The sequence below is a fragment of the Phoxinus phoxinus genome (assembly GCF_949152265.1).
Source record: "Phoxinus phoxinus genome assembly, chromosome: 7".
Classification (NCBI taxonomy): domain Eukaryota; kingdom Metazoa; phylum Chordata; class Actinopteri; order Cypriniformes; family Leuciscidae; genus Phoxinus; species Phoxinus phoxinus.
The window spans coordinates 34,163,999-34,184,030 of NC_136882.1; the positions used below are offsets into that span (position 1 = coordinate 34,163,999).

General features: G+C 36.4%; 2 protein-coding genes and 1 long non-coding RNA gene across 5 annotated transcripts in view; 2 read left to right on the plus strand and 1 right to left on the minus strand.

Annotated features, from left to right (window-relative positions):
- Positions 1–620: 620 nt before the first annotated feature.
- On the plus strand, positions 621–3,602 carry LOC307001558. The gene is made up of 4 exons (XR_013798266.1): positions 621–696; positions 1,019–1,093; positions 1,843–1,970; positions 2,357–3,602. It is a non-coding gene; the product is annotated as an uncharacterized lncRNA (long non-coding RNA).
- A 1,952-nt stretch (positions 3,603–5,554) lies between these two features.
- On the minus strand, positions 5,555–19,407 carry dnajc10 (DnaJ (Hsp40) homolog, subfamily C, member 10). Of its 2 annotated transcripts, none has more exons than XM_079618206.1 (23): positions 19,258–19,384; positions 18,313–18,600; positions 18,066–18,231; positions 17,875–17,925; positions 17,151–17,233; positions 16,913–17,044; positions 16,740–16,833; positions 14,563–14,640; positions 14,426–14,469; positions 14,178–14,309; positions 13,618–13,707; positions 13,254–13,364; positions 12,679–12,793; positions 11,543–11,670; positions 11,191–11,307; positions 10,409–10,510; positions 10,150–10,305; positions 9,519–9,652; positions 9,382–9,435; positions 8,886–9,033; positions 8,038–8,160; positions 7,827–7,937; positions 5,555–6,458 (listed from the first exon to the last, which is right to left on the minus strand). In XM_079618206.1, the coding sequence occupies exons 2-23, from the start codon at positions 18,508–18,510 to the stop codon at positions 6,447–6,449; spliced, it is 2,379 nt and encodes a 792-aa protein (XP_079474332.1). In that variant the 5' UTR covers positions 18,511–18,600; positions 19,258–19,384; the 3' UTR covers positions 5,555–6,446. The 2 variants fall into 2 exon arrangements, with proteins under 2 accessions (XP_079474332.1, XP_079474333.1); XM_079618207.1 differs by having other exon boundaries at positions 5,558–6,458; positions 18,313–18,586; positions 19,258–19,407.
- LOC307001555 (inactive all-trans-retinol 13,14-reductase-like) overlaps positions 10,446–20,032 on the plus strand; it is a 70,735-nt gene continuing 61,148 nt past the window's right edge. Inside the window, exons 1-2 of one of the 2 annotated variants that reach the window (XM_079618209.1) lie at positions 10,446–10,570; positions 19,291–19,379. The gene's annotated coding sequence lies outside the window, so the exon portion shown is untranslated. The remainder of the gene's footprint in view (positions 10,571–19,290; positions 19,380–20,032) is intronic. The other variant, XM_079618212.1, reaches the window with a different exon arrangement.

The following is a 20,032-nucleotide window of genomic DNA, read 5'->3' on the forward strand; positions in this document are numbered from 1 at the left end:
CTTATGTGTAAAACATTTTTAATGAGGAAAAAAAGTACTGAGTGCACCTTTAAACTGCTCCTTGATATTTTCTTCTTGTTTCTGTTTCTTCAGTGTTAACAGGGAAAAATATATTCCAATGCTAATTAAGTTTTGCACGCAAAGGGAATGAAATGGGCACAGCAAAGCCAAGAGTCACTTAGCAATAACCTTTCTCAAACAAGGCAACAGTTATGCTTATACATAATTTGGGCTTTTACAGCAGAGGAAACCCTTATTTTATTTTGGGACATTTTGGGACTCAGCATCCCCTCTATATGATATATATTTCAGGCATTGAAAATATTTCAATATGTTTTGAAATTGAAAATATTAACATTTATACACTGAGATGATCCCTATAATATAATCTGTCTTCAGACCACTCAGTACTTCATAATAGATTTAAGAAAAAAGAAAAGAAAAAAAAGAAAGAAAAAAAACCACTTAAAAAGAAAAATTACTTTCGTGCCCTGACAGAAGGAAGAGGTTAATATTATAAATGTAAAAAAGGTTTCACACATGTTCCTACTTTAGTTCAAAACTGCCATAAATTTCTGAAAACATTTTTAAAAATCAGGCAAAAGACAAAGTCAGCTGTCACTGAAGGTCCTCTTTGCTATTATTTCATTATTTCACAGCAAAGTGAGTGAGTTTAACAACAGAACACAGACTTTGGTAAGTTTTGTTAAGTTTTTAGTAGTAATTTGCTTTTATTTTCTGCTATGAACTTACAACTTCATCACACAATTAGTACGTTTGGGATTTTATTTTAGGTTTTAGATATTGAGAAAGTTTACCTCATTTGAAAGATAGGATGTAAGTTAGCTAGGATGCTAAAAAGCTGAGATTTTTTTCTTAACTATCTATCTATCTATCTATCTATCTATCTATCTATCTATCTATCTATCTATCTATCTATATGAACTCAAAGCTAGTGGCTATTAGCTTTTTTTTTAAACGATATGTCATGACTCATTCAGACTTCTTATTTCAATAGGAAATACATCAACACCACACTCTGGTTAGCATGGCTTAATTATTCCCTGCTAGTCGAGGCTTGAACTTCACTGAGGTAAAAATCATATAATATTCATAATTATTAAATAGTTGCAAATATTTTATTATATTATTGTGGATTTATCAGATGGCCTGCAGATGAATGGTAATTATAAGAAAACTGGGCTCGTCAAGCTATTTCATTCGGATATATTTAAATATGGTGAATGTTATACAGAGCTGAGAGGACTACACTCTTTGGTATAAAGCATGATAAAATTAGCCAGACTCTTTAATAAACAAACACAAAGAAATGGGTATGTGCAGACATTTGCCAGGAATTCCAAATCTTTGTAAATCTGTGAAACTTTCTTTGGAGTTCTTATTCCATGTGGCCGTATAGATAACTTACTCAAAGCACTTTCATATGTGCCTGAAGCTCGGCTGTGTGTTCTGATCAGGCTTCTTTCGGGAACATGAGTACCGGTAGGCCTATTGCACAACGCAGCACAGAGCAACACTGCACTATTGTTGAAATCAAGCCTGTTGTTTTCAATTAAGCATCAAAAGAAATCCGTGACACAGAATCAGTAACACTTACTGTATGTTATCATTTATATTATGCACCCACACAGGTCTGTGTGTGCGTGAGTCTCCTTCGCAGGTGCGAAGCGGTGAGTGATGAAGGGTTGTCTGAAGGCTAGAGATCCAGCTCAAATGCATTGCAGATGTCTGATTTAGTCTGCCTCACTGTTTCTGTTGCAGAACGTTAAAACATCTGTACAGCTCACATTTACGGTTTCTTTTCTTTGCCCTCTGCCACAGAAAAACAACTCTGCCCTTTAATGAGGCCAAAGACAAGTGGAGGCTTCCTGAGCCCCGTGTGGGCACTTACAGGAGAACGTCAAAACGTGAACAGCACCTATCTAGTGTGCGGACAGGCTGCTTAAATGGTTAGTTCACATTTTTGGTATCATTTACTCACATTTGTGTTGTTCCTACTTTATTGCTTCCCTGAAAACAAAAGGAGAAATGTTGCGCCACTCATACAAATATGACTTTTTCATACAAATGCAATGAATGGAGAATTTCTAGCTTTACAGTGTACAGTGGACACAAATGCACCAAAACTACTACTCAAAATGTATTATTTTGTGGTATAGAAGAAAAAAAGTCATCAGGCTTGGTACAGCATGAAGATAAGAAAATCAAAGTAAAAAAAAAAAAAATGTAAATTAAATTTTTTAATTTCCCCTTGTTAGAGCTATTATGCCTTTATGCAAACTTTGTGTACTAATTGATTCATTACTTAAAAATATGTTTTTTTTTCCCTCTCAAGGGAAAAGTCAATGCTAATTACTCAAATACAACCTGCCGGGAGGTGTTGAGGACTGCATATGCTCACAGACGAATCCGTTATGATAAGATCTCTGCAATGATAAGCAGCCGCATGCTGTTTTTGGATGTTCTGTAAAGCCAATCAGACGTACTGTAGAGCTGTTCACAAAGCCCCAATTATCACGTTTACATTGTCTGGAGTCTGGACAAATAGTTGCTTTACATGTTGGCCATTTTATTTACCTTATCATTATCACCAAAGACTTCTTCACATCAAACAGAAGAAACACACACACACACACACACACGCACAAAATTATTGGCTATATATGTTTATCAGCCTACTAAGGCACATTTTAAAAAGGCACTAAGGCACATTTTAAAAAGCTATACTTAAATGTCCGAATTTAACTAAAGCCTATAGCTAAATCTAAGCTCTGCTGTGAAACCAGGCCTTAGAGTTCTTGTTTATTTCCCAAAGCGGAACATTCAGCTTTTAATGTTTTTTTATTAATTTGGGCAAAATTGTAGCTTGTGGATCAGTGACAAATAAGAATGTCAAAGAAATTTTAAAAATGTAGTTTAAAACACATGCACCATATATACTCTACTTTAAAGTAACAGTCAAGTAATATTAAATATTAATGCTAACATGTTCCTTACACTTTGAATAAATATTACTTCATATCTTAAGTATTTTAAGGTAAACAAATATTTACATAAACCTCTTGAATTATGAATATATTATGAAAACCTGAACTAAATCTTTTTGTAAATATTAATCGTAAAAATATTTAAAATCGTTTTAGGAAATAACGTCAAACTACTGACAAAGTTTTTGACAATTTTTTTTTTAATCTGTGAAAAAATCTGTTTAAAATATTTGTGAAGTTAACACCCCCTAGACATTTTTACTTTTAAAATATCACTAAAATATTAAAATTACTTTTAATTCAAGCACATTTACCATAAAATGTGTGTATTAATGTCCTTAATTAATTTTTGGAATAGCCTACTGTAAATAAAATTACGTATGAATGTAAATCAAGTCATCAACATCTACAAGACTTTCCCCTTGTCAGTATCTGCATCTGAATTTATAGTCATCGGGGAGCTTTATAGTCGTTTTAGTTGAGTTGTGCACCTGATGGAGAAAAATCATTACACTTGCCACTTGGGCTTCATAAAGCCTTACCTCGATGTGTGCGAACGTCAACTGTAGCAAAATAAAAGACTACATGAAAGTCAATAAAAAAAATAATTAAAAAAAAGTATTATTTTGGTGTGATATTTTAATTAAAAAAATAAAAAAGTATTCAATTATAATCAGGTTATAAATTTCACAACACATTTTTATGATTGTCCAAAATGACGTTGGTTTTTAAAAGCATATAGTGTGTGTTTTCCGTGAACTCTAGTGTTCCTCTCGTTAAAAACCACATTGTGGTTACAAGGTGCTACAACGCGCTGACGCCAGAACTGGGAAAAGCGCTGCCAGCTGAGAGAGCCTGTCCAGCGGCCCCAGGTGGGATTTTTCCACCTCAGAATGAAAGAAAATAAACACGTAGCGATCCCGCAGGGTCGCCCAGTTCCCCGGGAATCACCAGGGCAACCGCAGCTCTGGGAACACTGCCTCACCTGGGCAAGACGTTCACACGCTTCCCATAATTCCTTTCCAATGTTCTCTAATGGTCAAAATGACCTCGAACAATTATTACTGAACCTTGCTTTAATTTGGGGTGTGCTGCTTTTTTATGGGCTTCTCCCCACCCTGCGTGTTACCCATGATTTCATAAGCGCTGGATGGGACCCGTCGGTTAGGGGGGTACGGTGGGGTCACGCCGCTGAGGGATTTTCTTCCAGCGCCCGCATGCGAGAGGCCCGTGCGAGCTTTCATCCAAGGTAAGCAGCGTGTCCTTGGTGTCCGCGCGGGGGTGAGCCCTGTTCCAGCGCCCATGCCAGGACACACACTGCGCACTATGATGGGAGCTCCTCACTGACAAGGGGAAGAAAAGAGTTTGATGTGTTGCCACAGACCCTGGACATTTCATCCTCCGAACATCTGCCGCCAAGCCCTTTGCACAAGTCCTTTCTCTTCTCCCTTGCTAAAATGGAGGAAGTTCGGATGAACTTAGACCGGAGGCGGCGACACGGTCGCACATGCCCCTGTAGAGATGGAAGAACAAATGGAGAAGTGACGTTTTCAAGGTCTATAATAGCTGGACAGAAATAACCGTTAGTATTCCCATTCCTTGTTCAGTGCATGACCTGCTTGATGCCACCATGACTACACAGACATTAGCAAGTACCATGAGCTAATAGCAAAGCTAGCAGACTGGGGGGAAAGAAAATCAGTCTCAAATTAATTAGGCACTGGCAAACCATCTACTATATAACTAATTATTTGCAACGTATGTTTTTTGCTGAATATTTTCTCATCAATTACATAACTAATTTTAAATGGCTGCCAATGTCCACTTTAAACATTCTACTAAGTAACATTGCAACTACGTCAACTACCAGTCAGTAGAGAATTAGATTGTCTGCTTAATATCTGCTAACACTTTATTTTTATGGTCCCCATCTTATAGTTATTCTGTTTGTGAATACTACGGACTATAAGTAGGCTTTGCAACTACTTGTCAACCATCAGTCATTTGAGTATTAGTTGACTGTCTGCGTACTATCTGCCAACATTTTATTTTGATGGTTCCCAAACAGACATTCTACTGACTATAAGTAATTTTGCAAGTAAATGTCAACTTATTCTACTAACCATAACCCAACAGTCTCTACTAGTACTCTAATGTTGATGTGTAATTGCAGTTACTTATAGTTAGTAGAATGTCTAAAGTGGACTATTAAAATAAAGTTAAACCATGAAAAAACTTGATTTTTGGCCCTGTTATGTTGTAGGCGCAACATGTACCAGCAGACCATGCTAACCAGCCAAACCTTGAACCTGGTGCTCGTTCATATCTTAATAAACCATTTACTTAAATATTAATGGAATATGTGCAAATAGAAGGGGTATAAAGCCTGTATAATTCAAAGAGTTTGGAATTTAAAAAATGATTATAAAAACATTACATTACTAGTAACATAAAGGGACCCACTACACATACAACTTCAAGTAATCTTTTGAAATTTGAGACAATATTTAACTATTTCTCTGCAAATATTAGAAATATAGTTAATATGTGCTATACAGAACTTGTTTAATTAAACCCCTATATTGAACAACAACATAGTAACTCAGTCAACACAGCCAGTAACAAAATATCAGAAAGAACCATTTAACATAAACAGGGCATTGTGTCATGTTTAATAAGCTGTTGTTTCTACAAAACAATAGTGAAAATCCCTCAGAATAAATGCAAACATTCAATATAAGAGGCCTTTGAGAACTTGATGTTAAATCACTGCCTCCTAGTGGCCACCTGGAGAACATTCACACACCTTTAATACAGGAATATCTGTAAACAAAGTTTAAAAAACAAAAAACAAACAAACAAAAAAACTTAAAAAAGGGGGGGGGGGGGTATTCTATAAAGAATCTCTTCAAACAAATAGTTGCTATAAACTAAAATGGTTAAAAGTACTCCATTGTAGTTCTAGAATCACATTAAAATAAAAGTCTTCTAAAATTGTTCAGAAATACCAAGTAAAATACAACTCTCTTAAAATCTGCACATTTTACCAGACCGTTTAATCACAGAAATCCAATTGAAAACGGAGCAGCTGTGAGAAAATACATCTATTGTTACAGACATAAATACAGTCTCTGTAAGGAAATGAAGACACTTTTTCACAGTACATTCATAGATTACAGAGGATCATAAATAATTGCACTGTGGTGACCTCTCCTTGAATCAGTAACACATTTAAAGGTGCATCTGAACCCTGATTCCCTCCTCAAAGCCTTCTCTGAAGCAGTCGAGGTGAGGCCGCTCCTTTCTACAGTCCATTTGGCAGTCAAAAAACTCAAACAAATCTCTTGCGCTCATCAAAGTGAGTTCATGAGTGTGCGTTTTCTCCCATCACTCTCACCATGCCACATACAACAGCTTCTGTGGATGGCAAGATGTGTCCTATAGTTCATCCTGTAGGAAAGGAAATGAAAAAGATGCTATGAATAAAAACGTTGACTTTTTTTAAAAAGGGCTGCGTGATTAATTGTACGTTCTTTTTAATTATGATGCTGGCTTTCAACGATTATGAAAACAGGATAATCGAGATAAAATTAGCTACATTTGTGTTGGGAAAATTCTGCTTATTCATTGGACATTGGGCTTTTAATCACTTTACTTCCTGCCTAGAGGCTTGCTTCTCTGTATGGCGATTGGTCGAGCTCTCAAATGGGCGGGATTTTGTAACAAATGGCCAGTGATTGAAGGGGTAATACATATATCATAGTCAGTCAGTAGAAATGTGTTGATTTGGCATTTAAGTTGAACTCAATCAATATATTAATGTATTTTATCTCACGTTTTACATTTATTTTTTAATTGTTTGTCAGTATAATCATATTTAAAGTTCAAGGAAATCCACTGTTAAAAGTTTCTTTAAAAATCTTTTTTAATCAATGAGTAATCATGTTTACTGTGATCTCAATAGAGAGCCTAAGTCCCTCCCCTTCCGGTTGACAGCATGGGACCTTATTTCGGAAAAATATTGTATGGTAGTCAATGGCGAGAGACAACAAATATTTTGATCTCGTTTGAATTGTGCCCTGAATTACACATATGATGTTTTTCAATTTAAAAGATACATTTTAAAGTCAAGAAAGTCGCAGTTTGATGTAAAACTGTTGAGGTATAAGACTGTGAAAATACATAATTACAAAGCCTACAAACCCACAAGGCGCACATGTGACGTCATACCTTTTCTCTCAATGAATGAATCTAACTTTACTGAAGCTAACGTCTGTCATTTTTTCTATAGTCTTACGTTATAATCGTAACGTTACGCCGTCATGCCTGAGTGTTTTGTACCAGACTGCACACATACGAGCAATGGTGACGTATAGTGCGAGACGAGAGATGTAGTTCATTGAGCGATTTTCACATAAAACTAAATGTTACTCTTCTGTTTTCATATGTGTAATTCAGGGCATCGTTCGGACGGAATAAAAAGATAAGTTGTCTCTCGCCATTGACTATTTTTCCGAAATAAGGTCCCATGAGCCGGAAGCGGAGGGGCGGGACTTAGGCTCTCTATACTGACCAAACTAATCAGGATTATGATTTGCCATAATCCTGATCAGCAGCCCTATTTTGAATAATAATAATAAACTGGATTGTCACAGCACAATTCTTAAGATTCAACATGAGGAGATTCATTTTAATTTAACAGTTTCATTTTAACCCTGCGTTTTGTGTTTTTTCCATGTCAAATTATTCAGTTCGGATCATAGCAAAATGATTCTTAAAGCAAAAGTAGAGAGAGGCAATAGGCAGCGAGTATCTTACTTTATGTTTGGAGGACTTTCCCTGTACCGCTAGATGCTGGAGTCTCTGTCGGAGAATGTCTGCGATGACGGTGGCATCTTTGCTGTTAATATGCTCTCCTCCATGATCTCGCTACAAGAGTTTGGGACACAAAGATAGAGAGGTTTGAGTAGATACAGAAATAACCCGGAGAGCATCTGGAACATTACGATGGCCAGCGCTTGTGCCGTACCCGTGTGGTGCCGAGGTGGGGGTAGAATCGGACAGTGGGGTAAGCCTTGATCCCAGCGCTCTGGCAGGTCTGGTAGTGTGCCTGGCAGTCCACTTTACCAGCTCGCACCGTTCCCTTCATCATCTGCAGACGGGAGGAATAGATGACCGATGCTTTGAATTATTCACGATCAGAGCACCTGCACTGATTGAAGCTAGTCAAGAGCCAGTGAAAATGTTCCTGTGCTGCATTTTTTCATTACAATTGCCCTTTTTACTGCATTTTTAATTTTCAATTTGAGTGAAAAGTCTAAACTGAATCTGCCTTCTGCTTTAATGACTGTTAGCACTGGAGCTGACATGAACAAAACCTGATGATCACGTTCTCCAGCATGATTTGAGAACGACCCAAAGACAATCTTGAGATTACACAGATACACAAAACTATAAAATAAGCAAGTGCAAACTTGGTTCAGGAAGTATCTTCCCCATAGGGATAAAAAAAAAAAAAAAAAGCCATAAACCCAGCCAGCCATGTGGTGAATTACAATATTACAAACTTTGTCCATTTTTCAAATACTTTTTGCTTCAAATCAAAGACAAAGGTACAAGACGTGTACTTCAAATCACATGAAGCGCTACAAATGAGATAAAATGTGTGTGTGTATATATATATATACTATTTGACAAAAATACTATTTTACAAAAATGTGTGCGTGTATATATTTATATAAACTTTGACTACCTTTAAATACAGTTTGTATGTTAAGTTTTTAGAGTTTAATTGTGAAAAGAAAAGCATAATATTTAAAATATGATTCTCACTTTGCGAAATGTTCTTTATCAGATGTCTGCACAAATTAGTCTTACCCTGGCAAGAACTTCAAACTCAGGGGCAAATTGCTGGCATGGGCCACACCATGGGGCGTAGAAATCCAACACCCAGTGATCCTTCCCTCCCAAAACCTTTCTCTTAAAGTCCTCAGGTGACAGATCCACCGAGGCACGAGGCAGCGAGCTACGGGCAGAAGACAACATGGGTTTGAGGTTATGTAATCTAGCTCTGCCTACATAGACAGCATCCTAACAGAAATGGAACCAAAAGCAACTTTAATTCAGTAGAGTTACACGTTAGCATGTTGATAAGGTAATGACACAATGCACTGCATATAACAATAGCAAAGCCAATAAAAAAAATTGGCTTATTATCATATCATGTTGTTATAAAAGCTACAAGCTAAAATTGTACTGAAATTAATCTAATCAAGTATCTTGTATGCTTACCGAAAACTATTAATCAAATAGTATAAGCTGATTAAAGCGCTGGCGAATTTATGGATATTTTGTGAGAATTAATCCGGCTCACCTCAAGGCCCAAGACTTGAGCGAAAAGGCATCCCGGTGCCATCCATTGTAGCTCCTGTTAACAATGGGAGAGAAACGCAGAACTTGTTGAAGTGTGGTGTAATTGTATATGAGGTAGGGAATGTAAAGTACACTCACTGGTACTGGTCTCTGCGGTTGCTGTTCTGAGGGAACAGGCGGATCTCTGGGTAAGCTCGGACACTCTCGCTCTGGCAGAACGAGTGGTCTCTCTGGCAGTCGACTGTTCCCACGTTTACAATCCCACTCAGCATCTAGAACAGACACAAATAGGGTAGTTACGATCATGACATTTTTGCAAGCAATTACTTGTCAAATGAGAAATTACTGCAATAAATTGTCTTTTTTTTTATTTCACGTAAAGTGTAAGCTTAAAATGGATACACCTTAAGGATACACTTGGAAATATTTAAAATGACTACCTTTGAGGCTTTGCAAAACAAATATTGCACAGGTTAAAATTATATGAGTAAAATTTCAAATTCTAAATATTATTTACAATTAATAAATTCTTAAATCTAAATATTTATATAAAATATCTTAACATTAAATAATAAAGAAAACAAAATATTTTAGGCAAATTTGACTTCTCAGATTTCGGTTATCACAAATCACGATTAAATCGTGGACAGTTTCATTTGTGGACAAGTGCTTTAAAGGGCTTTCACAGATCATATACAACTGCAAAAAACGGTAATAAAAAGTAAAAAAGAAAAGTGTAACTGTCAGTATTATATATGAGGGCAGATACCCGTGCCATTCTCCTCCACTCAGGCAGCAGGGCCTGGCAAGGGCCACACCACGGCGCGTAGAAATCCACCATCCATGTCTCTGAGGACTTGCGTCTCTTCACCAGCTCTTGGAATGACTCTGGGGTCAAAGTCACCACTACAGGGTTCACAAGGTCCTGCAATAGACACAATCTATTTCATCTAAACAGGTGCGTGTATGACTTATGAATGAGAGTATGAAGAAATGTAACCGTAATCTGTGCCCCAGCTCTTTCTCACCTGTATGAACTCCAGGATGCCGTCTGCAGAGTGATGGCCCTCATACTCATGAATGCTGGACTTGTTGAAGATTACAGTTGTTGGATATGCATGAATGTTGTACTGAAGAAGGGAAAGATGCAAGAGATGAGAACCGGCTGTCACCTGAACCTTCAAACTCAGGTAAAATAAACACATTTATATACAATGAAAAGGTAAACAATAATCATAGATGAAATATAAACAAAGTCAAAGGCAATGTGAGGCAGGTATATCTCTGTCAGTGCAGGAAGATAGGGAGTGTTTGAAACTGGTTTAAAAAATATAACAGGAACAACAATTATAATAAAATGTATTAAGATATTATTACTAAATATAATATATATGAATAATTACTAATATAATCAATAACAATAATGATAATAATAAAAATAATACATATTTTTGCAATTTTGCTACTTTTCCGTGTAAGAAACATTCATTATTATAAAATGTTTTGCGATTTAGCTGCTAGTGGTACAGAAATGACACCCTTCACTTTTAAGCAATATGAAGAGAAAGTAACACATAAGTCAGATGCTGTGGTTTCCTGTGGCAAAGATTCAGAAGGTTTTATGATGATTCTATAAACAGATCTGTTAACTAAGACAGGAAACCAATGAGAATCTCAATCCCTAATAAGTACCCTAATAAGCATTGCAGGAAACCACATTATTATGCTAGAAATATTGAGCACATAAGCCATCATGCCCAATCAACTGTCAAATTCTGCAACGTTTGAGCGAAGGTGTGAATCTCAGTACCATGTTGCAGAGCCCCTCGTGCACGGTACAGTCGAGAGTCCCAAACTTCAGCTGTCCAAAGAGCTGGATGGAGGCTTTTCTCAACTCAGGGAGAAGAGCTCGACATGGCGGACACCACTGTAGGACAGAATAATGACGCATAATAAAGAAGCTGCATTTCAAACACAAATACAAATGATGCTTTTAATGTATGCATTTCACACTGTGTCAGTAATGTTCACTGTGCTTGCCTCCGCAAATCATTTCTCACCCTACTGTGTTTGATGCATCAAGGAAGTTACCATGGTAATGCAAGTATAATCATTAGTGTTCAAATGGAGACTTCAGCAGAGGTTTAGATGGAATAACTCACAGGAGCGAAGAAATCAACCAGCCAGGGCTCCTTCTCGTGGCTGGGGAAGTTCTCTGGCCTGAGGGTGGTGACGTGGGCGTTCACGCTCTCTTTTGCAAAGGCCACAACGTTGTAAAGGGCATCCTTACCTGGAGATTTAACACAAAGTACAAATCACAAACATTTTAGACCAATACCAAACTAAATGTGACCAATTTGGATGAATGTTTACAGGTTGTAATGCCTTTTAACTCTGATACAGGACATCTTAAAAAAACAGTTTTAGCCATTTAGGGGGTGTAGTTACATCCAAACCACATTTGACCTTTACTAACTACATTACTATTTGAACTTTACCAACTACATTACTATTTGACCTTTACTAACTACATTACTGTTTACATTTGGGGGTTAGATTTTTTTTTTAAAGAAATTAATACTGACAGTAAAGAAATGTATGTTACAAAAAATATATATTTCAAATAAATGCTGCTCTTTTGAGCTTTCTAGTCATCAAAGAATCCTAAAAAAAATGTATCACTGTTTCCACAAAAATATTAAGAATCACATCGGTATTCAACACTGATGATAAATATTTCTTAACCAGCAAATCGTTATATTAGAATGATTTCTGAAGGATCATGTGACACTGAAGACTGGAGAAATGATGCTGAAAATTCAGCTTTGCATCACCGGAAAAAATTACATTTTAAAATATATATTAAATGTAGAAAACAGTTTGTTTAAATTGTAATAATATTTCACACTATTAGTGAACATATAGAGATGTCTTTTTTTTTTAAAGGAAGTGTGTTTGATCGTCCTCTTCATATGCCATTGTATATTTATGACAACAAATTCAACATGACTGCTCTCTTTCCCAATATGCGTGTAACTTTAATGTATAAGCAAGCATTTAAATATTTGGTAACACTTTATTTTAAGGTGACATAGTTAAACGTTATTACATGTACTACAACTTACTATTGTAACTCTATGCTAAGTACATGTAGTTAAGTAATATTACTTAGTACTTACCTTAAAATAATGTGTAAATTACTTGAATAATGTGTAAATTACTTGAATAATTTATGCATCAGAGGGCTAAAACACACTTGTTTTTGTTATTTAGAACCAGAAGTGTTACAAAAACTCACCATGGTAAATCTCAAAATCATGAATTCCAACCCCTTTAAAAACAGCCACACAGGGCTTCTGTATATACAGAGAAGCACACAGCTCTAAATCTGAGACGCAGTCCACCTTCCCCACCTGTGCAAACAGATGAACGCAATGAATCCAACACAACAGCACCATATACCAGAACTCATATGACCTATGTAATGCATAAAACAGTAAAAACAGCAAATGTTCTGCCACCATTTACTCGCTCATGTTGTTCTTAACCTGTACGATTTTCTGCCTCAAAAAATAGGTGAAAGCACCATGAAAGTACTATATGAGTTGTTCAAAGCCATACGATAGCTTTATGTGAGAAAAAGACTGATTCTTAGCTTCAAAACACTAGGATTATATTGCACATAAGTCATACAAACGACTTTTATGGTGCTTTTTGCAGCTTGATGATATGGTAACAAGCAGCATGACCACTCTTCAGAATGACTACTCTTGTGTTTAAAGGACAAAAGTCAGTCATACGGGTTTAGAACAACAAAAGCAGAAGAAATCATTTAATTTAAGTTAACTCTAAATAAAAAAAGAAATCAAGAACCTGTATGTTAGAGTCCTTAAGAAGAGCTTTGAGTTTTTTATACTCATGTGTTGCCAAATTGTTGTGTCCAAAGGAGAAACTGACGAGCCATCGATGATGAGCCAATTTATGCTGAAGTGACAAAATCAGAAGAAAAAAAAACCTGATCATTAATAGGGTATCTTTCATGACATTTCCAAACAGATGCACATAATTATGCCACGCAATCATATTTCATCCAGCGCGTCAGTTACTGTGTAAACAGTGATACTGCAGGTAGTTCAGGGTGCGGTACAGGACTACATTCAGTTCAGTGCAAACAAACTTTTTTTTACAGCTGTACCTGGTTCTTATGATATTCATTAAATGTCACTTGCACTCTTACCTCGAAGCTGCTCTTTGTAAGAATCTCCAGGTCAGGCAGATGCTGCAACACTTGTGCATATATATCTCTAGTATCCAAACTCTGGATAAACTGCAAAGTTAATACAATCAAAATGAAAACCAGCCCATCAGATTGGCCCAATTAAGAACTACTACAACTGGACAGGATGCAATATTTAGCGTATGTTTACACAACAACAATGCCGTAAAAACAGAAACATTTTTGAAAAGTTTCACACGGATCCACAAAAACTACAAAAAATGCAGTGGCGGTGAATACAAACAGTAAATCTACACTTTGCTGGAGAAGCGTTAACAAACCTCACTGAACACGTAATACACATGCGCGCATGACGTGACCGTTTTCACAAATTTACGTTTTTGTAGTTTACACGGAGACAATAATGGTATCGTTTTCAAAAACGTGCACTTTGGAACCCGTTTTAATTTTCAGATCCCCAAAACTGTTGTCGTGTTAATGAATGGCTAACAAGCATGAATTTTTTTTCTGTTTTTAGTTGAAGTGTCATGTAAACACCCCCTTAGAAAGAAGTTCCCTACCAATACGCTGCCTTTCTGAGCAAGGGAACTGCCAGGGGGAAAGAGGGCCGTTGTGCTAGTGGTGATCTCAAAGCTCTCGCACAAATCTGCCTGTTTGGAGCAATCCATCCATCCTACATTGACCAGACCGTCCTGTGGAGAGAAACATGTTCATTCATGCTCACGAGACAATAACATACTTTATTAAATGCTTTGTTTACAATATGTGATACTTGAATCTGGTTAAACATGATCAGCTCAACGCTTACCAACATTCCAGCTAGCTTCCGTCTTGTCTGAGATTCCAGACAATCTATGAAAAAAAAGTGTGTCATTTTAGTGATATTTTAAGAAAACAAGGTTTTACATTTGAAAATGTTAACCTAAGGTTTAGTAGCTGTCTCACCCCCAGTGTCTGCACAGAAACTTATCAACCAGCCGATTCTTTCAGCAAATGCCCGATCAATCTCATCGGAAATGTTCCCTGAAAATGAAAATCCATTTTACAAAACAATTTTAAGCATAAATCAGTACATGCAGTACAACATACAAGACTATATAAACTTAATGTTATATTAATACTTTACAACAATATATTTCACATTTTTTTAATGAATATAAGAGTTTTTTTTGCATTACTGTAACAGAATTTGGGAGGAAACATGCTTTTTTATACACACTATCATTTCTTATTTTTTTTATTTGAATTCAAGGATAAACAGTCGTAAATACCGAGTGAAAAGGTATCTAAACACACCAAATAGCACAAAAAAGAAAAGTATTAAAGGGGTCACGACATGGATTTAAAAAATATATATTTTAATGTGTTCCGTGAGGTTCACTTATAATGTTAAGTTTTTTTCACACACAAAAAAACACATGTATAAAAGTGGGAAAACTATTATTTTCAACCCTCATTCTGACCCTGTTTGTAAGATCTTTTTTCTAATGGAATAGTTCACCCAAAAATGAAAATTATCCCATAATTTAATCTCAAGCCATCCTATCTGACTTTCTTCTTTCAGCCGAATACAATCAGAATTATATTAAATAATATCCAGACTCTTCATGCTCACAAGTTTTTGAAGCTCCAAAAAGCTCATCCATCCATCATAAAAATAAACAATAAATGATGGTGATTATAAAGTTTCAAATACAGATTTTTCACTTACAAAAACCCATCGCTTCACTTCAGAAGGCCTTTATTAGCCCACTGAAAGATTACTTTTATGATGGATGAATGTGCTTTTTTGAGCTTCAAAAACTCCGACACAATTAAATGCCCTTACAACGCTGGGAAGAGACTATTATTTAATATTGTTCGGCTGAAAGAAGAAAGTCATATACACCTAGGATGTCTTGAGGGCGAGTAAATTATGGTATCATTTAGTTTTGGGGTGAATTAACCCTTTAAGGGGTGGCTCCTTTAAGGCTTGTAAACGGTCACTGTTATGATTGGCTAACATCATTGCATAAGAAACAGTATCACCGCACACTCGCTACTACACACGAGTACGTATCAGTGTAGTTTTATGTAATGCCATGTCAGCATCTGTGGCTATCTTCATGGCAAAAACTTAATTACAAAAATACAAGTTACATATATACAATAAAAATAAAACCAAGCAAACAGAAAAAATCCAGCAATTAATATTATACAATATTTATAACATTAAGTCCTTAAGTGAGCTTACTTCATAAAAATGTTTTCTACTTGCATTAAATGACCTATATGACCCTATAGAATGAATAAATCTTGTATGACCTATTGTATGACCATCTGGTGAACACCACTTGATCAAATCTAGTTTTCAGGGAGATTAAAAGTCTGCTTGAGATTTCAGAATGGAAGTTTTACACACGAGTCAGTGATTTGAAAAAGGTTTGCGATGTAGCTACCGTCAGATGCTGCATTTACTTCATCGGCCTGTTCTTTGCGAACTCTCCATTACAATGTGCCTTGCTTTCAAAACAATCTGCAGTCAAATTCTCTGAAACAAACATATAATCCTCCGACACGATCCATGAAGCCATAAAATAAAACATCCACTAGTTCCTGAAGCTGGTATCCTTCTGAAGTCTGTACAGAAATGAGCAAACCAGCGGTTTAAACATGACGAGTCAAAGCAAACGTTCCTTCTTCTCGGCAGACTCGAGCGTGAGGATACGTCAGAAAGTAAACGCGAATCTGTACACTGGATACAGTGTATCCTGTGTCATTGATTATAATGGGTTCTATTTACTTTTGACAACACTCACATCTAGTGTAGGCAAATGTCAGTGACTGAATGCCAGTGGGCGGGGCCTATGGTGCGATGATGTATAACTATTCGTTGATGCATACGCAAATGTATTTGCCCATGGGACGTCACAAATTCCACAATATCCAAACGAGTCATTTTTGGAGATTGATTAAATAAATGTTTTGTTTATAATGAGGAGGATGCATTACGCTATAAATTTGCAGGATGTTTTAACAAAGACCTCTTATTTGTCAAAAGATCAAGGCAAATTAGATTTCTCATGTCATGACCCCTTTAACATACATTTATAATAATTAAATAAATGTAAAAAATGGAAGACCTTGCCATAGTTCCGTCACTTTGCTCTCCACAAACTGCATTGCAAATTTGGTGAGGCTTGATTTTGTTCTGTCGCCATAGTATTTTTCTGGATTCTGTTGGCATGATTACATTTATATTTTAGATTATACACATCTTATGTATTATATACTGATTGAGACAGAATATCCTCACCATTCCCGTTCTGAACACATAGAGGCTGGGGTAGCTGCTGATGCCTTTGCTCCGGCACAACATGCCATTATCACCGCAGTTCACGGCAGCGATCCGAATCACACCGTCCATTTCCTTAGCAAACTCCCGCCACTGTGGGGTGCGTTCACTTTTCAGTCAAATAAACTACAGTACCTAGAACAATTCTGAAATGTCTGCTCTGAGGAAGTGACTAAGAGGAGAAAAGAAAGTTACGCACCGTGGGGGCAAGCTCGTGACAGTGCGAGCAGCGTGGGAAATAGAAATTCACAAACCAGACCTCTCCAGAATTTACAGCTGCATCTGTGGAAAAAGACAAAACCGGTGTCACAACACTCTGCCATTTGCAAAAAACAGGTTAGGCCTCTATTTGAATATCACAAGATCAGCTGAAAAGAGATGAAGGGAGGATTAAAAAAAAAAAAAAAATTCAGGTCATATCTCTCCCTAAATTCAAAATAAAAAACTAATTTTGTATAAAGAAAAATAAGTCTATTTTTAGCCTTTTCTGTATTCTTATTTTAAACATAATACTTTTTTTAATTCTTCAAGTAATAAAAAAAACTCAAACTGTGAAATATACATCTTAACAGCATTTAATTTGTGCTAAATTAAATATTTTTCTGTAATACAGTAGAAGATTATTAGTGATCTCTAGAGACTAATGACAATCACCATTCACCATTAACAATATAATGAAAATTGCACAAATGAAAATGCATAATTTGAAAAAGTAGGAAATGTCATGGAAATATTGTCACACTGCAGAAATTCTTATTTTACTTTACAAATAGAATACTTTCTTTTATCTTTTGATTTTGGGGTGAAATATGGATAACCTGGACATTTTTTCATGAGAGTCAGTCCAGCACACAGACGCTTTTTCCATTTGCCTAGAAATACAATATAACCGCATAATCACACGATTTAAGAGGATCACTTACCAAAGTCCCCTCTGTCTAGTGTAGTAATTTCTGGATCATCATCATAAATTCCTGAAAAACAAAACTTGTGGTTTTTCTCCAATATATAGGCTATATAAACAAGTACGGCATATCTTCCTTCGCATTTACTTTTATATTGTAACACTATGAAATAACACCCACATTTTTGGTAACGTAGAGAACTAAATTACCAAAATCATATCTGTAATAGTTCCAGCTTTCATATCTTCCTCCTTGCTGTTCATCTTGCAGGCCTTTCTCTCCATACTTGTCGTATTTCTTCCTCAAGTCCTCGTCCTTCAACACCTCATAGGCACGATTGATCTTCAAGAAATTGTCGTGGGCCGTTTCATCGTTCTAAAAAGACAACAGCAGGGTCAGAGTGTCACAAGAAAGGAGGACACAGTCTGGTTGGCATGCCATAATAAAGCTACTCACAGGGTTTTTATCTGGATGCATTGTGAGAGCAAGCTTTTTGAAAGCCTGCCGAATCTCACGTGTACTGGCCTCTCTCGAGGTACCTAACAACTTGTAGTAATCTTCATCGGAGGAAATAGAAACGAAAAGCCATACTGCGATGAAGGCAAACAGCAATGACTTCCTCGAAGGTCTCAAATGATTTTGGAATGACTCCATTGTTGAAAGTTGTTGTTGATGCAGATCTTCAGTGTTTCAAGGTTGAAGAACTGCTTACAGGAGTGTGATGATCATCCTGAATGAATACACCTTGTAAGTGAGAGTGAAGAAGAAAGAGAAGTGATCTCAAATGAACACGTAGCCCAAGTGTTTACAGAGGGCGGAGCAACTTTCTCATGCCATTTGAAATAATTCACATTACTCTAACCATTCTTTATACAGTATATATATAAAATATCATTACTATATTGTTAAATAAAATTATATTTCAATTATCATTACTGTAATAACAAAACAATACAGTATACATAATAACTAAAGGCAGTTCAACGAATACTACAATGATATATACTTGTTTACAACTTAATACATGCATATACGTACAGTAAAACGTACATTGCAAACATAATATTTTAATGAAACTCATTTACAATTAGTAAATTACAGCTTTGGGAGTGTTTCTGGTGATCAGCTCTTGTTAGGTGTGCAAAGCTAAAGCTGCAAACTAGTATGAGACTAGTCGGTATAGTATAACAGTTCACATTTAGATCCATACTTAAATGGTTTTAATTCATTTTTGTGTATTAGTGAATGCTGATGTGAGATTACAGAAGCTGTTAAATCATCAGCAGGCTAATTACCGCATTCCAGTCCTAAACTTTTGATCAAAAGCGACAAGTGACTCCTCGAGATAAATGTACATAACATTAGCACCTGTATTGCGATACAACGTGTATATTGTCTCACCTGTTCTTAGATGCTTTTTTTTTACTCCACCAGTTCTAATGCATGATCGTATTCACCGAATCACCGGTGTGACTGCAGCAGTGTGAAGCAAGCGGCCGAAAGAGAACAACAAACCCCCGGAAGTACGTAATTTTTCAAAATAAAAGATATGCTCAATATTAGAATCAGAAAGAGCTTTATTGCCAAGTGTGCTCGCACACACGAGGAATTTTTCTTGGTACTGAAGCGTCCAGTGCACACATACCTGTACAAATACAACAAGAAGAAGAAACATGTAATAAAAAATAAGAATAACATCTAAAAGTATAAAGACACAGTTAGGTTTAGTCATAATAAGATTATGAACATTACAGTATTACTGTATGAATAATATTAACTGAGTTTACAAAGATATTGCACTAAGCAGCAGGGCATGGCACTTACAGACATTTTGCCTAGGGAGGCATTTTTACTGTTTTAAAGGGAAATGGCCTGTGAGAAGAAGCTGTTCCTGTTCCTAAATGTTGCCAATAAGCTCCTGTGGCAGGTTGAAATTCCTCAGCTGGCGAAGGAAGTACAACCTCTGCTCAGCCTTTTCACAATTCGAAATCGCCCCCTAAACCCTCAATCACTATTCCCTGCCTACGTTAGTCCACTAATACAGTTCACTTGAAGGAGTGAATGAAAATGAGTGAGCGAATTCGGATAGCCGTTGAGTGTACATCGGCTGTAGGCCTACACACTTGTTAATGTGGGATAAAATGAGTGCACTCGATAACGTCCATTATAGTTTTAG